General features: G+C 46.3%; 1 protein-coding gene across 1 annotated transcript; it reads left to right on the top strand.

The window, feature by feature from the left end:
• Nucleotides 1-9721: 9721 nt before the first annotated feature.
• Nucleotides 9722-21023, top strand: LOC119389832 (transmembrane emp24 domain-containing protein 2). The gene is made up of 4 exons (XM_037657229.2): nt 9722-10038; nt 11295-11487; nt 15563-15670; nt 20576-21023. The coding sequence occupies exons 1-4, from the start codon at nt 9853-9855 to the stop codon at nt 20698-20700; spliced, it is 612 nt and encodes a 203-aa protein (XP_037513157.1). The 5' UTR covers nt 9722-9852; the 3' UTR covers nt 20701-21023.
• The last annotated feature ends 1373 nt before the right edge of the window (nt 21024-22396 follow it).

The raw sequence follows: 22396 nt of genomic DNA, 5'->3' as shown, positions 1-22396 counted from the left end.
CTACTAACTAAGCGATCAGTTTTTTTATAGGTAGCCGCCGTCCCAGGAACGCCGTTTTTCGGGCTGAATCGGCGTGGCGTCTTTCTTTCTCTTTCCAGCGTTCGTCAGCTCTATAAAGGCCCAGTGAAAGGACCACCGCGCTAGCGCGGAAACGTAGGAATTAAATTTTCATGAAGTTGGACTCGCCTTCCATATAACACGTACAAGCAGAAAAATTTCGGGTTCTGGAGAAGTTGGGTGAGATCGAATCCCCGAGCCAGGTGCGTAGCCAGGAATTTATGTACGTTTGTATGCTCGCGCGCATATAACATATGAAATGTAAACATTTCGAGAAGGGGTTTGGATGGGGTCCAACTACCGCCCCCCCCCCCCCGGCAAAGCCACTACCCCAAGAGAGAGAGAGAAGCATTTTATTTGAGAAGAGGTTCTTCATGGAAAATAGAAAGGTGGGGGGCGGGGTGACGTAACTGTCTGTCAGTCGAGGAACACCACACCCGTCAGAGAGTATGGGTGATAAGGGTGAGACGCAGCTCGATCCCCCTTTCTCTGTCTACTTCCCCCTAGACGTGGGCCGGAACTACTTGGCTTCCGGAGGCGGCCTGGGCTTGACGGATGACTTCTTTTTGGTCTTTTCTTCCTGGCTGTGAAGGAAGGATTCCCATAACTGTCTGTCCCCATTGAGACCGTTTAGCGCAGGGCAGGCCCAGAGCATTTGATCGCTGTGCCTTCACAGTTTTGCATTTGGAAGAGTACACCTCAGGATGCCATGGACACTTCCTCTGGGAGAGTCCCATGGTAAGCAGGCGCGCGCGTACACACGAGATACGTGACTGGCGATTCCAGCCCGCATCACCTCTAAGTAGTGAGGGTACTTACATACAGGCACGTAGGCAAGGGGGGGGGGCCCGGGGGGCCCGGCCCCCCCCGAAATTTTTCCAGCCTTCTATATTACCAGGCAACTTTTTTTTTTTGTTTTTGCCATGGAAAGACTTTCTTCGAACAATTAGGCCTTGGGCCCCCCCCCGAAAAAAAATCCTGGCTACGTGCTGCTTACATACATACATGCACATAACACTTGCGATGAAATAATCATGCTCGAACAAATGGAGAGGAGGTGAGATTTAGGGTAACGTTACCGCCACGCCATTGGCCAAGATTTTTGTATTGTGTGTGTTTATATGCAGGCGCACACTTGCAAACGGAGGGTCGTGCTGCAAACACACGCACAATTAACATACCTAAAGGAGGTGACCCCCCCCCCCCCCCCCCCACATGCACACACGCATCTCCTCCGAAAACTATTTCTGGGCTACGCCGCTGTACGGGGGGGGGGGTGAGGGGAAGGGGTTCTAACCTTCCGAAAATTTTCAATTTTGAATGTGTATAGATACACGCACACACACGCGCACATGCAACGCACGCAGAAACATACATATTGTCACGACTTCTTCGTCTTTCCACTTCCTCTCCGCTCGCCAGTTTTACAGTGGCACATACACACAGTAGAATAGCGCAATGTCATCCCATGCTCGTGGCAATATATAGTTCAACTCCACCCCACCCCCCCTCCTCTCCCGAAAAAAATGTTCGGTTATGCTACTGGTTCAAACTACCCCGAAATTTTAGAGATTTGCCTGTGTATATATGCACGCACACATAGAAAAACACTCACGAACATAGATAAAGGGACGCGATAACCTCCTCTACCCCCCCCCTCCTTCCGAAAAAAATCACAGCATATCCACGGAGTCCCAAGCTATGTGAACTACGGAGCAGCGCTTGTTCGCTGCGCGCTTTACAAGAAACAATTTGACATCTGCTATGAATGCGGCAGACTTGGACACCGCGCGGACGTCTGCCCCAATCCTACCGACAAAATCTGTCGGGGCTGCAGCACCAAGAATCCAAAGCAAGACCATGATTGCAAAGCAGAATGCCAACTATGTGGAAAAGACCACCCGACGGGGGATAAACGTTGCCAAGCCAGGTATCGGATTCCATACCTCGTCAAACGACGAAGATGGGAACGTGCCAGGAGAGAGGAACAGGTGGAAACGACAACTACGTTGACAAGCAAAGAAGCCCAAGTACAACCAGCAGGAACAAATCGGGTTCCCTCACAAGGGTCAGGAGCAGGTCACGCTCCAGCAATCGATCAAGGTCAAGGTCCACAACCCGCAGTGTCAAGCCCACCAAGCCACCCCAGGCCACCGACAACAGCAAAGGCACTACGGGAAACCAGAACACCGGACCCCCATTACAGGTGAGCTGGGCTGACGGGGCTTCCGGAGCGCGCGCGGAGGCAGAGGCTGAATCGAACGCTATAAACAAAGAGTTGGAAAAAGAACTAGCAGAAATGAAAAAAATTATGCTACAACACCATCAGCGGATTGTAGCTCTAGAAGAAGAAAACAGTAGATTGAGGGCAGAAAACACCACTCTCAAAAACGGGCGAGGTATCAAAATAGATAGTATAGAAGAACAAGTGGCAGACATGGAGGAAGAGGCTAACACGCCAGCCAAACGCAAGGCCACAGACGATAACCAGACGATCACAGTTAAAAAGACTAAGTCCAATAAACTATAGAGAAAAGACAGGAGCACTCGACAGGAAAATTGACAGTCTAGAAGACAAACTAGATATCCTAGATTCAAGCTTTAAAGAAATGGCTGGACAAATTACCCAACAAGTTACACAGGCTATTATGACGGAAATGCAAAATAATTTAACACAATAGCTACTAGATTTACCGATATTGAGACTTGTATGAAGACGTGGGGACCTCAAACCAGTGGAGGCGGCCTCATCAAACAACCAGTAAGCCATATATGAGACCCTCGACATCTACAGTGGAGGGGACCGGAAAACCGTAACTGCCACCATGGATCGACACGACCATTATACTATCTGGCAATGGAACTGTCGAGGCTACAGTAGAAAGAGATCCAACTTACATCAATACCTAATTAATAAGGAACATCCTGATGTCATATTGTTACAAGAGACACATTGTAAGGCCAAATTATCTGGGTACAGATCATTCTGTAGTGCCGACGGGGAGACGAGAGTTGTCACTACTCTAGTGAAACGTCACCACACGGTCGTACAGCATGATACAGGTATTGCGGATGTAGACAATTTATTAATCGAGTTAATACCTCCTAGGAAAAACAATCAAAGTTTATTTATTCTTAATGTTTACAGCAACCCAAGAAATAGACATCCCAATTTCCGATCACTTCTCTGCAAGACCCTCTCTATCGCGGATGGCAGAGCCTTAGTTATTGGGGGGGATTTTAACGCTCAACACATGGCATGGGGATACAAATATCAAAACCCCAAAGGCAGACAGCTATGGCTAGATGCACAACAACAGGGCCTTACTCTCATCACAGACCCTATGACTCCTACGAGGCGAGGGTCTAGTGTTAGTGTGGATACTACGCCAGATCTCACCTTTACCAAGAACATTAAGGATGCAAAATGGCTCAACACGCTACAAGATCTAGGCAGCGATCACAGTATCCTCGAAATCACTGTAAAAGCAGGGCCACGCAAGTCTAAGGGCAAGCAGCTCAAAATTGTAGACTGGGACAAACTCAGACAAATTCGCAAGGAAAAGGATAATACTATCTCAGATATAGGGGACTGGAGCACGCAGCTTAAACAGGATGTTAACTTAGCAACACAAGTCATCCCCCAGGAAGCGCAAATGGAACAGGTAGACAGTAAACTTTTACATATGTGGGAAGCAAAACAAGGTCTCCTGAGAAGATGGAAAACCCAGAGACACAACAGGACGCTCCGACGAAGGCTATCTCGGCTTAACAGAGACATAGAAACATACGCACAACAGCTCTGCAAACAACACTGGGAGGAAACATGCACCTCTATGGATAAACAGTTAGGGCTATCCAGAACTTGGAACCTTCTCAGGTACCTTTTGAGTCCCGAGGACACTAAAGCCACGTATAAACAAAACATAAACAAAATATTACACGCATATGAAAACACCGAAGAAGATTTTATTGATGAGGTAGCCGCACGGTATTTATCTCGGGATAAGCCAGCAATACACCCACATTACACAGGCACCAAAAACGCACAACTAGACGCAGAGATCAGTGAAGCGGAGCTGAGAGCAGCTTTACAAAAGGTTAATACCAATTCGGGCTCCAGGTCTTGACGGTATAACAAACAAGATGATCCGAAATCTCGATGATGCTTCTCTAGAACAACTTACCAAGTACATTAACGACTGCTGGGAATTAGGCACAATACCACAACAATGGAAAACGGCTCAGATTATCTAATACCTAAACCAGGCAAGCGGCTACAGTTGGAGAACTTGAGGCCCATCTCGCTCACTTCCTGCCTGGGAAACTTATGGAACACGTTGTCCTAACAAGACTAACAAACTATCTCGAGGACAACGACGTTCTTCCGCCAACCATGTTGGGCTTCCGGAGAAAGTTGTCGACACAGGATGCAATGCTCCAACTTAAACATGAAATCATAGATAACACAAGTCGAAACACCAAAGCTGTTCTAGGATTAGACCTCAAGAAAGCTTTTGACAGTGTTACGCACGAAACAATATTAAACAGAATAACAGAGCTAGGCCTAGGCCAGCGAGTATACACCTATATTCGAGACTTCCTAACTAACCGAAAAGCACGTATTAAGATAGGAGACATTGTATCCGAGGAACTACAGCTCGGAAGCGCAGGTACGCCCCAAGGGTCAGTAATCTCTCCGATGCTGTTTAATCTTGCTCTGATTGGCTTACCAGCAAAGCTACAGGAAATCGACGGCCTCCATCATACCATCTATGCTGACGATATTACCTTATGGGTGAGCGATGGCAGTGATGGACAAGTTGAAAATACATTACAACGTGCAATAGAAACAGTCGAACAATACTTATCAGGAACCGGGCTGGCGTGTTCGGCAGAGAAATCTGAGCTCCTCATTTATAAACCATCACGACGCGGCCGAAAACCACGCTATTACGAGGAAAAGAACAACCTGGAAATTCACCTCACTACGGCGGATGGTAAACCTATACCCAAGGTGGACAGGATCAGAGTGTTGGGACTCATTATTGAAAGTAACGGCCATAATGGAGAGACCATACGCAAATTAGACGCTGTAACGTCTCAAATCATGCGGCTACTTAAACGCATCGCCAACAAATATAGCGGAATGAAAGAAGGCAATCTGCTTAGACTAGTTCAAGCGTTTGTAATAAGCAGAATAGTTTACGTAGCATCATACTTACGATGGCACTCATCAGAAAGATACAAATTAGATTGTTTAATCAGGAAAATATACAAGCAAGCAATTGGACTCTCCATCACCACTAGCAACGATAGTCTACTGCAGCTAGGTCTTCACAATACCCTGGATGAGCTAATCGAGGCACAACGCATCGCTCAATACGAACGCCTATCCAAAACTAAACAGGCAGGCAAATATTAGATCGGCTTGGTATTACTTATCACACCCAACCTGGCGTCAAAGTAGATATGCCCAGACATATTAGAGGCGTGATAACCGTGCTTCCTATACCAAGAATATGCATCCCGCCCACCATCAGGGCAGACGGGAAAGCAGAGCACGCGATATACAAAAGAAATTTGGTCACAGCATAGACACCGTATTCGTAGATGCAGCTAGATACAGACACAAGCGCGCCTACACAGCCGTGGTGATAAATTATGAGGGAAAATGTTTGACGAGTGCTACCGTCAGTACGCCACACGTAGAAACCGCAGAGGAAATAGCTATCGCATTAGCCATAGCACAAACACAAGCGGACGTGATCGTCGGTGATTCGCAGACGGCGATACGAAACTTTGCAAACGGCCGAATCTCCCCAGAGGCACTTCAAATTCTACAACTCGGTAATAATCAAGAAAAAGTGTCCATCTGATATGGACACCCGCTCACACACTATCAGAAGGTAGTAATGAGGCGGCGCACCGCATGGCTCGAGGGCTTACAGACCGAGCATCGATTAGTGCCGTCTCAGGGAATACCGATGAGTGGGAGTGGGAAGATAGAATGACCACATTTCACGAAATTACAGTACACCATAGATTGCAGAGGCGTACATTCCCACCGCCTCACCCGAAATTAAGCAAGAAACAGTCTGTCGAATGGCGGCAGTTACAAACCCGATCCTACCCGAGTCCAGCTATCATGCATGTAATACACCCAGACTTATACACGACAGACAAGTGTAGGCATTGCGACTCTAGAGCCACCTTAGAGCACATACTATGGGGATGTCCAGACATAATAAACAATAGCTGTGATGCAGCCTTAAACAGCGACAGCCTCCGCGCGCGCTGGGAGTCTGCGTTGCTCAGCTCGGACCTGGAGCAACAACTCTGGGCCGTCCAGCGAGCCGAGGAAGCCGCCAAGGGCCAGCAACCCTTGGCCGAAGCCTAGGCGGGATCCAGGCCCATCCCACCAATTCGCAGGGCAATCAATAAAGTTAATTCATCATCATCATATCCACGGAGTGAATGATGATGAGTGGGCGAAGCTGCGGAGGTTCATCGGTAAACCGTGAATCTTCCGTGAATTCTGCCCAGTACATCATCACCGACGTGAGATAGGGCGCGTTTATACTAAAGGTTCGATGAGTTATGACGACTTGCAGCTCACTTTAATTTTACATGTACGCTGTGAATTTTCATTGTTTAGAAAACCATTGCTTTAGAAAACATCTGGCGTCTTTCGTTAAGCAGCTGGCGTCTTTTCCTCTTGCTTTAGAAACATCTGGCGTTCTTCCGTTTTGCTTTTACAAAACATCTGGCGTCTTTCGTTGGTTTATTTCATCAATCAACAGCGTTTTGAACAAAATTGTTATTGATTAATCACGCCACAGGAGAAATCTCACCAGGCACTACCTTGGAGGTAAAGAATGGCTGCTAATGGGAATGAGAGACAGAAGAAGTCGGCTTTTAGCTACCGCTGCGAATTTTTTATTGTTCAACAACGCACAGGAAAAATCTCCCACCGGCACCACCTTGGAGGTCAAAGCGTAAGACTGGTTACGGACTACGACTACGACTACGAGGGACGAACGGGTGCCGCCTTAAGGAGCTTCGCCCCTAAAAAATTTCTTGCTACGCCCCTGAAAAAAGTAGACCTCGTTCCGGCGCTTCTCAGAGACGAACATTTTGGACAGGAACTCTTGCGCCGATTTGTGACCTATGCTTTTCAGGAATATCGACCGCTGTGATCAAATTGATCAAACATCTGACGGTAAAATGTAAAACATCGTTTCAGATAAACAATGCGGTAAAATGCGCGGATGGATGGATGCTATGAGCGTCCCCTTTATATCGGGGCGGTGGCAAGTGTGCCACCAGGCTCGACAAATAAAAAAAGAAACACGTGTTCCTTTTTTTTTAAAATGTTGGCTTAATTCCTCTACTTCGATTAAATCTACCTTACTAAGGAAAAAAGAACGTAAATTCTCAGCCCAGTTCTCTGCTCATTACGGCAGATTGTCCTTATTTTTCGAAATATTTATTTTCATAGGCGTGCGCAGAGTTCCCCATCGGGGGGGGGGGGTTTCATCGCAGCCCCCCCCCCCCCTACTAAGTCAATGTATGGGGCAGATTTTGCCCCCCCTCCAAGGTGACTAGAAGGGTCAATGTACGGGGCAGATTTTGCGCCCACCTCTTAGGTGATTAGGGGGCGGGCGCCCCCCCCCCCCCTGCCCCCTCTGTGCGCACGCCTATGTTTATTTTTGTCCTTTCTCTCCAATCTTCTGGCACCAATACTCTAACCGTCTGTTATTTATTTCAATCGCGGGTGTGTTCAGCTTTCCAATGCGGACTTTTTATTGCAGCGCCATCTTGTCAACTAAAGTTCAACTAATGTATTTTAAACGTGGCCTTAGAGATCTTTTAAGCGTCCGTTTGAGGTACACTGTAGTTTGAGGCGTTAAAATCCTGGAGGCTACGCTAGCTACGCCTTGAGATGTGCGTTCACGGCACGCTCTTGGTGGCCGCAGGACAAAAGCGTGGTCTTTCAGGCCCCCGGGCCCCGAGGGATCCTCGGAACGACTGCTTGAGTAGGTGGTAATCGAAGTCATACAGTTTGTCACGGTTTTTTTTTGGCAGAGACTGCTGCGCCGCGCGATGCACGAGCCGCTCCCACACAGAAACGACTCCTGCACCGCACGGAAGTGACGTCATGCGTTTTCCGGTTAGGCGCGCCGTTTGAATATGCCGTGAATTCGCCGAGTCGGCAAGCGAGTATGCCTCCCCATCGGCCTGCCGTCAGCCGGACTTGCTGCTGCTGCGCTGCTGGTGGTCCTGTCTACAGGCCCTTTGATATTGGATGTTTGATGATCAGATGTAGCTGGCTGCATCGGTTTCTCCGGCATCCGCGTCAGGAATGTTGATTTGCACGGCTTATCAAGGCTCGGATGACAGGACGTGGTCTCAGAACTGAGTCACTGGGCGCCGAGATTTCGCGAACGGCTCGTGGTGACGTACTATATCGCGATGGAAAGAAACGCGAACTGCGTAAAGCGTGGCTTTCGGCACAGTCGAACTTCAGCATGCTTTCAATATCGCTGGGCGAATCTGTGCTTTCGGCGGGCGTCACTGTAGCGCTAGAATATTGCTCCGGCTGGCGCTATCGCATTGCGTGTGTCTCCCTAGTACAAGACATGACTGGTAGATGATAACCATAACAAATAATGATGGACAAGTTTCCTGCCATCATCTTTTTAGCAGCTAGCACTAGCAGTCACTGTTTCTCTTCGCCTCTTGTAGCCACGCCGAATATGCAACGCGAAATCTTATGTCGCTCAGTGTACCGTTGGTACCGTCACCGCCTCACGAAGTAATCGGCAGACTAAGTCGCTTCAAAATACTGAAGTGTCGCCGTGATGCTCTAGGTTGCACTGTACTCTAGGCGATCAGCACTTGATAAACGATGCCCAATGGCAACAGCCGACTGCGTTAGCCCACCTACCTACAAAACAGTGCCGCACAGTTTGTCTGCCTTGCTGAATGCACGGCCGGTGACAGCACAGCATGATTTACCTAGCAACGGATGAACGGCCGCTACGTGTTCGCACTTTGCGAAAAACCTGCAGTGCAGGAGCATTGGCCATCGGAGATCACAGGCTTAGTAAAAACACTCCGCAGCCGCACTGGGATTTCTTGTGCGCCTGGACGTTCACACGAACTGTGCAACAACATTTATTTCATCGTCAACCTTACCTTTCGCGACAAGCAAAATGACGTACTCGGTTGCAAGGACAATTTCACCCTCGACAACACCACGTTTTTACATCGCAAACTAGAAAATGCAGTACTTCCAAGTTCCAACAGCAACGCAACAATCCGCAGATCATCAAACTCTGCCGCACATCGATTTTCTCGCGTCTCGCGGCTGCTATGTTTGCATCCATGTATGTTTGCCTGCTGTTACCTTTCGCAGCGCCCCCTGGATTTAAGGTGGTTGCGATATGTCATTAACAAATATACATTAAATAAGTCGTCAAACACGTTTTGTTTTTGCTGCACGTTTATTAACTTTCGCATACAATTTCAAAGCTAATACTTTTATGTTACTTGTTTTGACTAGAATAAATTGTGGGTAATAAAAATATTTCTACTTCATTCTGGCGAATTTCACGCGAAGCTCCGGCAACACTGGTCGCCGGCTGCTTGCGCATGCGCATTTTCAGCAACAAACGTGGCAGACGGCGTTGTTATGTGTCTCTAGAGCGGTGCGGCGTTGAACCACTGTGATCGTAACTTTTCTCCCCTCCAAGTTTTCACGCACACGTATACTAAGAACAAAACGAAAACATGTATTCAGTGTACATAGCGCTAAGGACGGCCGTCTTGGTGTTGTGCTTCGCCTACACCCGTGCCCTGTTCATCACCGTAGACGCACACGCCGAAGAGTGCTTCCACGATGAGGCCAAGTCCGGCACCAAGATGGGTCTCACGTTCGAAGTCGCCGAAGGCGGCTTCTTGGACATCGACGTGAAGGTATGGCGTAAACGACTTGACACGCTGCGCTTCCGGTTCACTTGTAGTTCCGAGCGTTGCGACGGATTGCTCGTTGTTTACGACACGGCTGTTATGTCCGTTGTGTCCGCCTCGCGGGTTTCACCCTCCGCCCCACTTGCTAGCCCTCGGGACGTAACTGGTGCGTAAAGCGTGGAATTTCGCGGCTCGTTGTAGACCTACCGTTTCCAACTCGTATCGTTGTACGCGATCATTTTCCGTTATGCGTGTCGACGGGTTACAGTAGCGCAACAGCTGTGGGTGGATGTCCGTCAAGTGGCACGTCAGCGTAACGTCGTAGTGAAGGTCGGGTATAAGTAACGTGTTTTACTACGGACTCCTCCTTCTTAACGACTCGTTTATCTTCACAGTAACGCCCTGATACCCGATCGGATAGAGTTCCTGTATATATACAGTAACTCTACGATCGGACTATCTCTACTGCCACGCGGTGGATAATGAACGAAGGAGTTGCGGCGCGTTCACAAGTTTGCTGTGGCTATCGCGTTTGTTTAGTTACCAGTTTTACGCAATAATTTCGGTAACGAACGTAACCTAGTCGAAAACAAGAAAATTCGAGTGGTTCGTGGTGCGGCGATTTACTTATTTCCCAGCAAGCAAAAACAATTGTTACGTAGCGCTCCTCCAACATAATCTGCGTGACAACTGCCACTTGTTTTCTATCCTTTTCCATATTTTACCTGTAGTTCAACCACGAAAGATCAGTTTAAAAGGTGTGGTGCGTGGCTGCTGACAAGCAGGTGGCGGGTTCGAATCCCTGCCGCGGCGGCCTCATTTCGATGGAGGCGAAGTGTTAAAGTCCCCTGTGTTTAAATTTAAATGCACGTTAAATAACTACAGGTGGTCAAAATTTCCGGAGACCTCCACTAAAGCACCACCCATAATAATATCGTTTTAGAAACGTAAAACCTCAACAATTATTATATTATCAATTGAAAAGGCCTTGTGTATGAGCTAAGTACCTATCATTTCCATATAATTTGCCAAGTAGTTAGTGATAGGACTAAGTCAGAAACAATTAAAAAGATTCCAAAGTGCCTGTCGTTTTGAAAGCTTGGTGACCTACCATTATGTTATTTGCAGCCAGACAGGTATCTTGTGAACATTCACCTCTGTAAAGTATCATGCCATCAGTTTCACTTTGCGCATAGTGTCACTCTTCATACGTTTAGACTATAGTTTGGTGTTTGTTTAAGGTTTCCTGACTTTTTTAACAGATCACTGGACCTGACGGCAAAGTGGTTTACTCCGGGGAGCGCGAGTCCAGTGGGAAATACACGTTTGCAGCCTATGCTGACGGAGTCTACCGCTACTGCTTCAGCAACGCCATGTCCACGATGACACCAAAGATCGTCATGTTCTCCATGGACATTGGTGATGCCCCGACCAAAACACAGGAGGGAGAGGAAGGTGGGTTTAAGTTTGGGTCGGTTTGTTGTAGTACACTGAATTCCCTGTTGTAGGTGGTATATAGCACTTAATACTTTTCGTATGCTTCTATTCATGTGTAGTATTCTAGTACTTCGCACTTACTCAGATATTCAAACGCAGCCGTCGTGGTAGCCTTGTAGGTAAGGTGTCGCACTGCTGAGCTCAATGAAGGTTCCATTCTTGGCCATGGAGGCCGCATTTCAACGGGAACAAAATGCAAAAGCACATACTTGGATGTAGGTGTCTAACGAAGAACCCCAGGAGGTTAAGATTGATTGGAGTTCCCCATTACGGTGTGCCTCATAACTGTATTAGTTCAGGGGAACATGGAAGCCTGAAGCAATGAAAAATCCTTGGAACACAGGCTGTCGCTGGAGCCACCGTTTTGACAAGCGGTCTTGTCTTCTTCAAGGCTGCAACTTAGGCGAAGATGGATACTTGAAGCGATGTAGCAACTTTGAAGAAAACAAGACTGTTTGTAGAAACATTGGCTTCAGTGAGACCCCGGGTTCTAAGGATTTCACATTGCTTCATAACCATATTGCGGTTCTCGCAAGTAAAGCCCCAGAATTCTTTTAAACATTTTTACAGTGATTGCGGTAAGACACAGTATTGCATTGGTCTCATTTGACGTGGGCTCACATTGTTAGGACGACTTCATTGTAAGACACATTAGCACACGACAACCATGGTTCTAGTGCAATCTATGGTCGTTACTGAAGCCTGTTATACCGCCCAAATAAATATGATCTTGATCCTTACCCAGCACTGTGGTCTAGTGGTTATGGTACTCAACTGCTGACCCGGAGGTTGCGGGATCAAATCCTGGCCGCATTTTCGATGGAGGCGAAGATGCTTGAGGCCTGTGTACTTAGACTTAGGTGCACATTAAAGAATCTCGGGTGGTCAAAATTTCCGATGACCTCCACTACGGCGTCCCCATAATCATAGCATAATTTTGGGGCATTAAAACCCAGCAGTTGTGAGCTGTATTATTTTGTAGCGATTTCATCATGAAGTGTTTTCATTAATTTGAGTTTGTGAGACATATCTACAGCATTATCCATAGCATTGTTAGATAAATATTTGCAGTTGACATTGAAAAGAAGAAATAAAGCAGGAAAGACCTTGAAACATGTAGGGTGGATATATCTATTCCAACAAACTACAGCCCTATAGAATGGCTATTATAGCACGGGTGGGAGCAGTAAAATTATTGTAAACAAGGCAAACTTAAGCAAGTAATTTGAAAATCAAGCGAACAAGAATGAAAAAAAGAGTACAGGTGAAGCAAATTGCATTTTCTAAAAGTAATTTTCTACGGCAACAAGAAACTGGTTAATGGCAAGGAATGGTCAGTGCTGGACAAGGAATTTCAGAGTTGTATTTCTGGTAGCATCATGACCCATGGGATTTGAGACCCGTTCAAGTTCCAGCTTAGCAAGCCACAGGGCCATGCCCGGTGTCGCTTTCGTATGTGTGGTGCCGCTCTGCGCACCCTCGATTGCAAAGGCGCTAAGCGTAGCACTGCAAAGTACAAAGTAGTTCACTCTACAATTGCACAAACACTTTATTTGCCTTTGGTAGCACCCGGAACATTGAACATCTGCTTCTGGGATTGTGGGGAAGCAAAGGGCTTCTGCGCATGGGCAAATACACAAAAGGGGCACAGTAAGCACGTTGCGGCGGCAGTGGCTTGCGTTGCTGTGCCACTATGGGGAAAGTCCCTCACGGCTACACTCTGTACTCTCGCTATGATCACTGGGCCTGTTTGCGAGAGTTAAGGCAAATTTTCATATGTGTGGGCCTCTAATAAGCACGGCTCGGTGTAGTATGACCACGCATGAGCACTACGCACCGCTTTTCAGCTGAGTGTTTAGAACTGGGTCTTGCACCAGGTGCACGCCTGCCATGGGTGCCAAAGCACCAGAGTCAAGCACAGTCCGAACGATTTTGAAACAGTTCGATAAACGAGAAGGAAAACGTGACCTTACCTTGCCCAGGGAGAGAGTTGTCCCTTGGTGTGCGTCTCGGTCATGCCAAATCCCATGGCGGCCGAGACTGTTTACAGCTCCGCCACAAGAACCGGCTTATGGCGGTCTGTTTATTGTTTTCTTAGTGTTGGTTCTGTAAGGTATTGGACGAATGAATGGGTCATGCTTGTTTGTTGTAGTGGCTGAAAGGTGTTTCAAATGTGGAGATGCTCACAGAGCACACCACATAGGCTCGACGAACTCACTAAACATGCTGGTTCTCCACCGTTCCCCACACGGCCACCACCCAAAAGCTTAGCTACTTTCCACCCATGACAACAGATGGGTAGTAATTGGGCATTTGATGAATGAAGAAAACGGCGAGAGAAGACATGGTACAGGAAAGGTGGCTTGGCTTGGAGAAGAGTGTCTTGGAAAAGATACACCCTAGAAAGAGCTGCACCCTTTGGGGTGTGCTTTTTTATTGCGATAGCAATTATATGGACAGTCTCGGCTGATTTTTGCCGTCGCCGTCGCCGCCGTCATGCTGCGTATATGTATAAGTATGTATATATACATCAATATCCCAAAGAAAAATAAATCAGAAAAATGCTTCCGAAGCACGGAATCGAACCAGCGACCTCTGAATTCGCAGCATGGTGCGCTAAGCACTACTCCACAAAGCGTACATCCCTCTGGCAGCTAACGGCGAGCGTTATATACACACCCTTTACCGTTTGCAGTCCTCCGAGACGGAGGCGCTTATAAGTGTTTCTTCATTACCAGCGAGATGGCGCTAGGAGCGCGCGGGCGCACTTAAAGGCGTCGACCAGCTCTCTCGCTTCTTATATTTGCGCAGCGAGAACCTTGCCCTTCCGCTGTCTGCTCGCGTGGGCGCTCGAACAAACTACCGCAGTGTTCATGATTCTCAGCAGATCGAGCTACGTGGTAGCTCTCACCGCGCGTCGCGTGCGTGTAGCTAAAAGCGTTTCAGATGTCGTGCACGTAACGTACGTGTACTTTTCACGTTTGCGTATGAGAAGTCCCTACATACGTGAAATTGAAACTGTCTAGTAGCTGCCGGGTAGTGATGGACGCACGGTAGTCGCAGCGCGTCCATCACGGGCCGCTTTTCTTGCTATCGCATTCATTGCTTCGCCCTTGCGGTGAAACTGTGACTTTTGTACCACAACAATAATCGTTGTTTGTATTGCAAGCCTTTCGTTACTTCATTGCTTGGCACCCACTACTAGCAGGTCACGGATGGCGTACGCATTGTCAGCATGCCACACAGCACTGTTCGCGGCAAAGCTACCGCCACCTTCTTTTTGAGATAGGGAGCACAAGCAAGCCGGCTGATGATTATTGTTGTGGGACAAAAAACTCTCCCAGTTTAAACTGTTTTTAAAGGGTACAATCTTGAAAAAAGGAAGGTGTATTTGGAGTGTCTTTCTGTCGCACAGCAATAGTCGTATGGCTTGTTTGCTCTCTGTTCCTTGAAGACTGTCTACTAGCTGCATTTCTATCAATAATGCTATGCCATGCTGATAGTGTGCAGATTGCTTGTGACCTAGAAGTGTCGGACACACAGCCTTAAAGCAACAAAAACCGCAGGAAAAAGATGACGATTATTGTTGGGCGGAAATACACTTTTTTTCTACAGTGTAGTGGTCACACACATATGCAACACGTGTATCAAATGAGTGGCTTACCTCCGTGTCACCTTAAGGTGTAATGTCTCATGCCAGTAGGAGTGCCTGGGCAGCATGAATGTGCAGATCAGAAGGTTAAATGGGTTGGTGTATGTATACATGTTCACTTTGACGGGCACTTGCCTCTACATTCTTTGCCTTTCACAGACCATATCAGCTATTTCAGAGCAGCGAGAGTTTTGTTCAGGTAGGGAATGCACTGCACCTTGAAGAGTGTGTCATGGTTTTGAAATGTGCAGTATGGTATTATCACTGTTGAACATTTTCTTTTGTGCATGTATGCTATTTGTGTCTAGCGAACTCATTGCCGTGATCCGTTTAGCTTGGCTTAGGCAAGGCTGCATAACGATCTCTTTTATCCCTCTACAGTGCACGAAAACAAGCTGGAAGAGATGATCAAGGAGCTGTCTACATCTATGACTGCCGTGAAGCACGAGCAAGAGTACATGATGGTCAGGGACCGTATCCACAGATCTAGTGAGTCACAATCGTTTCCTGGCTTGGGCGCTTGATACCTGACGGCAGTCTTTCTGGTAGTACACCAGTGCTAAAAAGGTTTATACATCAAGGATTGGCATAAGGCACAGGCACTAGCAACTAAATTTCATTGACACTAACAACTGCTGACCATTAATTCACAAGGATTATTAAATTATTTACAGTTTTGCCGTAGAATCACTGGCCCCATTGACTAATTTACGGGGATGACCTTACACTGTGCCATTTGACATATTGGGCTCAACACTCATGAATGCATGATAATTCATCTGTTGAGGAGCACAGCAGGAGCAATGTTTTTGTTTCGATGCATATTAGCATCATTGTTGGCAATATCTCTCAAATATCCTAGAAAGCATAGCCCAGTCGATGCTATTGCTGTCGACCTCACCACACCGTGGGACAAACCATGCGAAGCTGCTAACCACTCTGAAGGATATTTGTCAGCCTCTGAGATATGCCTGATGTCTCAACGCTTTGGTACTAGTATCTCGGAGGTCACTAGCAGACTATACAGCTTATTGTTACCAGAGCATCTGTAGTTAACTCTGCCTCCGCTTCCCTGTAACTTCCATTTGTGGCCCAGCAGAGGGCAGCAAGTGTGCATAAATATGTTTCGGAACTTTCAGGCCTTTTTTTCTTGTGCATGGTGCAAAAAAAAGGAGAGGATAGTTTTCTCAATCTCTTTTTTTTTGTTTTCTTGGCATTTCCATCTCTATACACATTACCAGTGGTATGCCGTAAAATTGCGAGCAAGTGCACCCTCCAATTTCACAGCCAATTGCACATTTTCACACCGTTCCAGGAGAGTGCTCCCCCTTCCATCCCACTCCACACACGGATCATGCACTGCTTCCATGCAAATCTGGCCTGCTAGAATCCCATCCAGTCCTGCGTAGCAGCCCAACCTCGAAGTGTCTGCACCTGAAATTTGTTGTCATGATTTGATATTTTTCCCCATTCATAATGATCACCCCAAACTTGGCGCCAACTCATTGATGATTTTCCGGGTCCCACGAGCAAAAGCATGGCCTTCGAGATATGTATTCAAAAATGGTAACTATGATGACGTATTCGGCAAAAGTAGGGCCTCCAAGATCGGTGTGTGCTGCTTAGCACTGTTGCATAGGCTCATCATCGGAGGAGCTTCCATGCCATGCTTCCCGCGGTCTGATCGCATTGCCATTGCGTTTCTTGCGCTTGTAAGCCATCGTTGCAATGCGCCGTGCTATGAACGAGAGCGACAACAGTTGTGAGGAAGTCCACATGCACTCTTTTTTTTCTGGCATGAAAAATTTGCTGCCGCCACCTTGAATATTGGTGCCTTTGTGGGAAAGCACCCCCCCCCCTCCACTTTGCCACTAATTTCAATTTGCTAAGGGTGGAGCGCTTGCTCAAAATATTATGGTACATGCCCAGTCACACAACAGTAGAGCAACCCTAGTAAAGAAAAGGTTAAGGAAACCAATAAAAATCTGTTCAATATTGTGCACAATTCCCAGAGGTCTGTGTGCTTTAGCTAAAGATATCAGTTATAAGCTGTCATTATATGTGCAGGTTTCACTGGGGTTTAGGACAAGGTTACAAAGAGTACTACACCCTTGAAATTTTGTAATAATATTGCATGAGTGTTGACTCCTGGACAGAATAGCGCCTAAAGCAAGAAGTAATGAAATTTCCAAAATGATGCGCAAGCACAGAAAGCACACCCGTGTGCGATTGCCATCTGCTACGTTGTTTGCGTAAAGATGCATACACAATATCAGCGTTATATCTGTGATAATATGTTTTCTGAAAGCTGGTGTGCCACTCGTCGTAGTGCTGGTCTCGTTGCTTCTTGCCAACATTAGAAACGGCCATATCTGGGGGTCGACACGCGCATGATATTAAAAAGTTGCAAGGGTGTTCATAACCACTCTGTGGCACTACATTTTCAGTCTAAATTCAGTGCATACGCCAGAACATTCGTTCAGCCCAAATCAAACAAGGGGTTTACTGGCAGCAGCTGTTTTAATAAGAAGCCACTGGGCATAGCAGATACTTATGAAACAGTATTGTACCGGGTTTTTCCTTTTTAACTGCACAAACTTTTTAGTTTGCGACTTGTGTGAGTCACGGTGACATTATTGTTGCTGTTTGAGTGTCCAGGCTGGCCACCTATAGGTGAAAAGCGATTTGCACAGTTTTGTGTGGAGTTAACAATGTTACTTTAACTTTTGAATTATTTGAAAATGTTTGAGGCCTGTGTACTTACTTAGATTTAGGTGCACGTTAAAGAACCCTAGGTGGTTGAAATTTCTGGAGCCCTCCACTACGGCATCTCTCGTAATCATATCATGGTTTTGGCACGTAAAACCCCAGATATTATTATTACAGATCTTAGGTGGCTAAAGGAAACAAGAAGTTTGGAGCTTGTCCTTGAAACGATCTGAGCAAGGAAGTTTTTGTTAAGTACGGTGCTTTTCAAGAGCTGCGTGAACGGATATTTCACATTTGGAGGCTCTTTGAAAGTGAGAAGGATGCAGAAAATGTGGCTATAATGTCACTCTCAGTGCCGTGTGTTTAACCGTGATGGTGTGATCACCACTTGCATGGTCTATTGAGGAGGTGTGTTGCAGTTCGCCTCATGTTCATCTCCTTCAGTGGCATTGGTATTGGTATGCCTTCATCGGTTGTGATGTTTTGTACCAGTTTCTGTAGTTTTCGAGAATGTATTTGGGTGGTGGAGAAACGCTACATGCGCACTATCATTCTGCTCTGTGTCTCTTCTGTGGCACAGCAAGTTCTTGGTGGCAGAGAGAGAGAGGGAAAGGTTGAGTGAAAGGCAGGGAGGTTAACCAGAAGAAAAGTATCCGGTTTGCTACCCTGCACTGGGGAAGAGGTAAGGGGGGATAGAAAGGTAAGAAAGGAAAAAGTCACAGTTTCGCCGCAAGGGCAAAGCAATGAATGCGATAGCAAGAATAGTGGCCTGTGATGGACGCGCTGCTATGCTGCAGAAATATTTCCTCCCGTCAGCAACTACCGCTCGAGCAGACAGCGGAAAGGCAAGGTTCCCCTGCGCAAATATTAGAAGCGAGCTGGCCGACGACTTTTTAATGCGCCCGTTGCGCTCCTCGCGCTATCTCGCTGGTAACAAGGAAACGCTTATAAGCGCCTGCCATCTCTGTGTACTGCCAGCGGTAAAGGGTGTGTATATAAGGCTCGCCGTTAGCTACCTGAAGGATCTGCGCTTTGTGGCGTAGCGGTTAGCGCCACGTACTGCGGAACGAGAGGTCGCTGGTTCGATTCTGCGCTTCGGAAGCATTTTTCTGAATTATTTTTCTTTGGGACTTTTATATAAATATACATACTTATACATATAGAGTGCATGACGGCTGCGACGGTAAAAACCAGCCGAGACTGTCCATATAATTGCTATCGCAATAAAAAGTACAAAGAAAAAACACACGAACACACAAGCACGGTAGGGTCACAGTCGTTCAGCGAGGCTGATTGACTGCACAAACTTCCGCAGCGCCTTCGTCGCTTTCTGGTTGGAAGCTCGAACGTTCTGGCACTGCAACATTGATTTCTTGTCTTTCAATGCTGTACCAATATTAAACTTTCGTGGAAAAGTAAAAAAAAATAAAATCTAAGGTGGACTGGCTGCAAGACAATGCCTAACAGTGCTATGTCATGAAACGTGGCGTGCTGTCACCCTGAAGCCGTAGCACTTGTTTTTCATGTCAGTTTTGTTATTAAAGAATCCCCAGATCTGAAATACTTGTTCGTGTACCTCTTACAGTAGCTGGCTCAGATGATGGTGAAGGTCGTGTAGCCATCCCAAGTTTTTAAAGGGCCCCGCTACGGTGGTCTAGTGGTTATGGCGCTCGTCTGTTGAACTGAAGGTCACAGGATCGAATCCTGGCCACCGCGGCTGCATTTTTGAGGGAGGCAAAAATGTTTGAGGCCCGTGTACTTAGATTTAGGTGCACGTTAAAGAAGCGCAGGTGGTCGAAATTCCCGGAGCCCTCCACTACAGCGTCCCTCATAATCATATTGTGGTTTTGGGACGTTAAATGCCAAATATTATTGTAAGTTTTTAAAGGGACTGACAACTGGTGGGAATGTAAAGACTGTGAATTATAATGACAAATTGAAGCATGCTTTTTGCGATTTGAGTAGGATTATATCTTTAAATTGTGTTTAAAAGTCACAGAAAACTGGTATGTCACGCAGCCTAGTGTAAGATCCTTAATGCTGCGCTATCACTGTGGGGTCATTTGCTGTACATAGTCTGGTGCTTTTTTGTGCACCATCTTAGTGTGCAAAATTAGAGTATGTTTATTATTATTCATCCCCACTCTATTCTGTTCTGCTTACGAGGTAAAAGGAGTTCACGCTGAGAAGTGGCACAAGTTGAGCCGTGGCACATGCGTGCACTTAACAGCAAACCGCAGCACATAAAAACGAGCCGCTGTCGCACTCACCTCTCACAGTTTGCAGCATGTGTTGTGTGTATACAACTTCATGGTCGCCGCAGATTGAAAAATTCTGATTATAAAAGTTTCACGGCGTTTTCCACGTTGTTGTGCCGTGATTAGGGACTCTGACCAGTAAGCAATCCGTTGCACTAAAGAAAACAGGTTCCATAAAAATTGGTTGTCGGCCCCTTTAAGGCAATAGCCTTAAATGCCTCATCATCAGATGCTGGCCTTAAAAATGCGGTGTGGTACTAAACTCGCATGACCGCTCAAACGATGATGATGATGATGGCTTTCACCTTCGAGTTGTCTTAGGCGAATCCATAAGAGACACTGTGAGTTTTTTTTTTTCCTTTGTGCAGTACATTCAATGAGCATATTGAGCCACTTATCTCCTTGTTCTTTCTTTTCTCCTTTCCAGTCAACGACAGCACCAATTCGAGGGTTGTGATGTGGGCCTTCTTTGAAGCCATCGTTCTCATTGCCATGACCTTGGGCCAGGTCTACTACCTGAAGAGGTTCTTTGAAGTTCGAAGAGTTGTGTGATCGGGGAATCTGCAAAAAGGAGTGGCGCATGTGGTGTTCGCTGGCAGGAGTTGGGGGAAAGGGGCGCGCAAGACTTAAATCACGTGACTTCTGCATTGCCTGTGAAAATGAGTTCAGTGTGATGTTTTTTTCTTTCCTCATTATAGTGACCCAGTTTGTTTGTTCTCTTTTTTTTAAAGTTTCTTGCCACTTTGGTCTCCATCACATTTCTAACTTCCGGCTCCTGTTAGAATAAAGCAAGTATTTTTTTTTTCCAACACATAAGTCATACAGTGATCTGGACACTCAGCGGTTTGATTAAAACAGGTTGTTTCTCTTTTGGAGATGTGTGCACTTCATTGAAGCATGGTTAGAGCACCATGCTTTGAATATTTCTCTTACTGCATCGTAGCTTTATATTTGCATTTTTTCAGTTGTTTAAAAAAAAAGTCGCCGCCTTCTTGAAGCGTAAAGGTGTTAACAGGTCACTGAACCTTAAGTGACACTGAGATAAGGTTATTTAATTAAGGACCATCATTCTTTCAGTCCTCTGTAGCATTGTTGCAGGATTCTACACAGCTGCTCCGCAAAAAATTCATCTTTGCAACAGCTGCCAGATCATTGCCTGAAGTAAGAACACTGGTAAAGTTGGTACCATTGTTATAGACAGCTTTGCATGTTCAGTCAGCTCGAGTAGAGCTGAAATGCTTGTTTTAGCAGCAATAATGCATGTGTTCATAAATTTTCTGACCTTTTCTATTAGCACTTGTGCTTCAAACGTCAAGTGCTCCTACCTTAATTTGGTGCAGGCTACATCAGTGTATATAAGCAGGAATGTTGTGATCAGATTAACAATTTTTAAGGTTTCCCAGCTTCTACAGATGACGTTCATAGTTCATGCTAAATTTGGAAGAATTTGTGTTGATTGTAATGATGACAAAGTGTGCGATGCTCCCATAGCTGCACTCAGGTGAAGTGTTCCGTGAATGCATGTAATGTTTGAAAAGTCAAAAGTGGGTTCTGTGGGACAATGATGTCCATAACTGTTATGGATTACATTTTTGTGCTCAGCGGGGTTTATATTTAACATGTACAGGCTGCGCATGCCTATGGCCCAGTGATGACATGGATGTTGTATACAGGAAAAACACTACCTACAGCACAAATGAGCAGCAAAAAAAAAAAAAAACACTTGCAGTGTGAAGACGACGTATCTGGGCACGAAAGTTGTGTTTTGTGGTGGTCCCGAAACGCTGATTTCTTGGTTTGAGGGGCCATGCAGCACTCTGAGGGGCCATGCAACATTTTTTGAACATGGTCAGAAAATTGCTGCCGATTGGTTGTTGAGGCTCCAGCGAACATGTGAGCCAAACATTGTAGCGCAACACACGACATAGAATTTACAGTTAAGTTTCAAAGTCAGCTATAGATCACTGGCTCCTCTCTCGACAAAAGCTAAATTTTTACAGCGTCATACGCATGAACACTGTTATCGGCTGATTTGAGCATATTGAGCTGCATAGTTACTGCAGGGAGCCACGACGTGCTCACGCCGCTCTCTGCAGTACTAGAATTACATACAATATGCAGTTACACCTGCGTGCTCATGGTCACACTGAAAGTTAGGCGCGCATGCAAAGAAAAAAAAGAAAAAGATACTCAAGGTCATGACACACGTAGTACTGACGTATCTTCTTACTGCCTAGTCATCACTCCC

The sequence above is a fragment of the Rhipicephalus sanguineus genome, chromosome 4 (assembly GCF_013339695.2).
Source record: "Rhipicephalus sanguineus isolate Rsan-2018 chromosome 4, BIME_Rsan_1.4, whole genome shotgun sequence".
NCBI classification, from domain to species: domain Eukaryota; kingdom Metazoa; phylum Arthropoda; class Arachnida; order Ixodida; family Ixodidae; genus Rhipicephalus; species Rhipicephalus sanguineus.
Note: the sequence above shows the minus strand (reverse complement) of the source record. Positions and strands in the feature narration are given on the sequence as shown.